This window comes from Buceros rhinoceros, unplaced genomic scaffold (genome assembly GCF_000710305.1).
Source record: "Buceros rhinoceros silvestris isolate BGI_N320 unplaced genomic scaffold, ASM71030v1 scaffold27757, whole genome shotgun sequence".
NCBI classification, from domain to species: Eukaryota; Metazoa; Chordata; class Aves; order Bucerotiformes; family Bucerotidae; genus Buceros; species Buceros rhinoceros.
Window position 1 is genome coordinate 1,936 of NW_010423263.1, and position 2,778 is coordinate 4,713.

The 2,778-nt window shown below is 55.1% G+C and overlaps 1 protein-coding gene across 1 annotated transcript in view; it reads left to right on the forward strand.

Annotated features, from left to right (window-relative positions):
• The window catches only part of PIWIL2 (piwi-like RNA-mediated gene silencing 2), a gene marked incomplete at its 5' end in the record, with an annotated part of 5,653 nt that overhangs the window by 1,928 nt on the left and 947 nt on the right, over nucleotides 1–2,778 (forward strand). The window contains 5 exons of the mRNA XM_010140377.1: nucleotides 61–180; nucleotides 424–512; nucleotides 763–868; nucleotides 1,492–1,745; nucleotides 2,434–2,539. Coding sequence (XP_010138679.1) covers nucleotides 61–180; nucleotides 424–512; nucleotides 763–868; nucleotides 1,492–1,745; nucleotides 2,434–2,539 — 675 coding nt within the window. The remainder of the gene's footprint in view (nucleotides 1–60; nucleotides 181–423; nucleotides 513–762; nucleotides 869–1,491; nucleotides 1,746–2,433; nucleotides 2,540–2,778) is intronic.

Below are 2,778 nucleotides of genomic sequence, written 5' to 3' on the forward strand. Positions count from 1 at the left end.
AGGTGCCCGCAAGCGCGGGAAAGCCGTCGGTCTCTCCATCCTCGCTTTTCCCTGCCGCAGGTGATCAATGCGCAGTCCCTCATGCGCCACTTGAGCAAGACGAGGTCGGTGGTGCAGAAAGTCCTGCTGCAGATCAACTGCAAACTGGGTGGCGAGCTCTGGGGGGTCGACATCCCCCTGGTAAGGCGGGCAAAACCCTCCTGCACTGGGTTTACAAGCTGCAGGGTGTAAAATATTGTGGTCTGGGGATGCAGATGAACCATCTTGGGTGTAACCTGGTGTGGTTATGAGCTTCCCTCTGGGGTCATCGCCTCTGGTTTGTGCCCTTGACGTTGTTCACAGCGGGAGGGATCCGGGCAGGGCAGCCTGGAGGTGTCTGACTTAGTCCTTAACTCCTGCTTTTTTCGCGTTTTTACTCATCAGAAACAGCTGATGGTTGTTGGCATGGACGTCTACCACTGCCACAAGAAGGGGATGCGCTCCGTCATTGGCTTCGTGGCCAGCACAAACCAGTACGTGCTGCCTTGGGGAGGGGGAAGCTTTGCGGGGAATGCAGGGGGGTTCCACACCAACATGGCCACTACCTTTCCATCAGAGGGGTGAAGCCGAAGTGTGTTTGCGCTGGTCATCGCTGGGTTTGCCGGGAAAGGCACCGCCAGCCCCGAGCTGGGGCCGGTTTCGGTCGCACAGCGTGTCGGTGGACTTTAGCTGGTCCTCGGCAGACTTTGGCTGGTCTGACGCTCATCCCCGCTCCATCCCCAGTATCCTCACCAAGTGGTACTCCAGGGTGGTCTTCCAGTTGCCTCACCAGGAGATCGCTGACAGCCTGCGGCTCTGCCTGATTGAAGCCCTCCAGCACTTCCATGAGGTGAGGCTGAATCCCCATCAGCACAAAAACCCTCCCGTGGTTCAATATTGCCTCAAAGTGAGGGAAATCCACCCCAAACCTGTCAGCCTGAGGGTGTGCGAGCAAGCAAATCCTCAGCAGCCCTTTGGACTGGATGCGGCGCCCGCAGAGAGTCTCGCCCTTATCTCGGGGAACGTGCGAACCCGCCTCGAGGATTAGTTTGCACTGGGGGAAGTGCCACGTTATGCCTCTGCTGGTATCAGCGTCCAACTGCTGAGCTCTGTCCTCTTGTCCCACGTCCCCAGCGTGAGAAGAGCCGCCTGTCAGGATGCCTCTTGGGATTTTCCCATCCCTCTGGAGCAACAGCCCTGAAAGTCTGGTGGTCACCCATGGATAGCATTAGTGCAAATGCTGTTTCTCCCTGCCCTGCCCTGCCAGCCCCCCGAAACCTGTTTTAAGCTGCACTTTCTGGGGTCGAGTATTGTCAGGCACGTTCTGCAAAGCTCGAGGGTGCTGGGTTGAGCTCCCGGGCTGTGACACCACCCAGCCGCCAGCCCTGGAGGCTCAGTGGGCACCCAGTGCTTCTCCTGTGTGCAGTGTGTGTGTGGGTGAACCAGTGAGCTTGTCACTTTCTGCTCCCCCAGGTGAACCACTTCCTGCCCCAGAAGATCGTGGTGTACAGGGACGGCGTGTCGGACAGCCAGCTCAACACCGTGGTCAAGTATGAGATCCCGCAGATGCAGAAGTGCTTCGACACCTTCAAGAACTACCAGCCCGGCATGGTGGTGATGGTGGTGCAGAAACAGATCAGCACCAACTTCTACACCCACGTGTCAGAGCAGCTCGTGTCCCCTCCGCCAGGGACCGTCATCGACCACACGGTCACCAGCACCGACTGGTGAGTGGCGGAGACTGCTCTTGGGACAGCTGGGGGGGTGCAAGAATCACAGCTGGGGAGCATTAAAAACCCTGGGGAGCAAGAAGAACTTGGGCTGCAAAAACCTGAGTTTAAAGAAAAAGAGGTTTAAGAAGCCCTGGGGTGCGGAAAAACCCTTGGTGAAAAATTATTTGATTTAAAAAACCTCAGATTAAAAAAAAAAAACCCAGGTTAAGAAGAAAACCAGGGGTGTAAGAAAACCCTGAGTTCAAAAAAAACAGGGTTTAAAAAAATAGTGTACAAAAAACTTAAAGAAAAAATGGTGTGCCAGAAGAATGGGGGTTCAAAAAATCTTGGGGTGCAAGAAAACCTGGAGACAAAAAACCCCTGGATTTAAAAAAAAAGATTTAAAAAACCACTGGTGTGCAAAAAACCACCACTTGGGGTTCACAAGAACTTGGGGTTCACAAAAGCCCTGGTCTGCCAAAAAAATGGGTTCAAAAATACCTGGTCTGCCAAAAAAATGGGGTTTAAAAAAAAAAAAAAGATTCAAGACAAATTTGGGTTCAAGACAAACCAGGTGTATAAAACCTGAGGTTCAAAAAAACCTACTTTTATGTGAAAAAAACGCCTGGGGTGCCCCGAGCCGGGGGTTCAGGAGCCCCTGGTGAGCACGGCAGCCCCCCCACCCCGTGTCATTGCCCCCCAGGCAGGACTTCTTCCTGCTGGCCCATCGCTCGTCGCAGGGCTGCAGCACCCCCACGCGCTACGTCTGCATCCTCAACACGGCCCAGCTGAGCATGGAGCACCTGCAGAGTTGAGGTGGGACCCCGAGCCGGGGGGTCTGTGCTCAAACTGGGGCTCGTGGGGAGAGCAGCGGGCAGGGACTGGGCCCAGTCTGCTCTTTATACTGGGGGAAATTTATCGAATTTCAGTGTGTTCTCTCTGACAGCAAGGGACAGGATGAGAGGACCCGTCCTCCAGTTGCCCCAGGGGAGGTTGAGGTTGTCCCTGAGGAGCCATTTCTGTCCCGTTGGGGTTGCCCCGGCCTGTC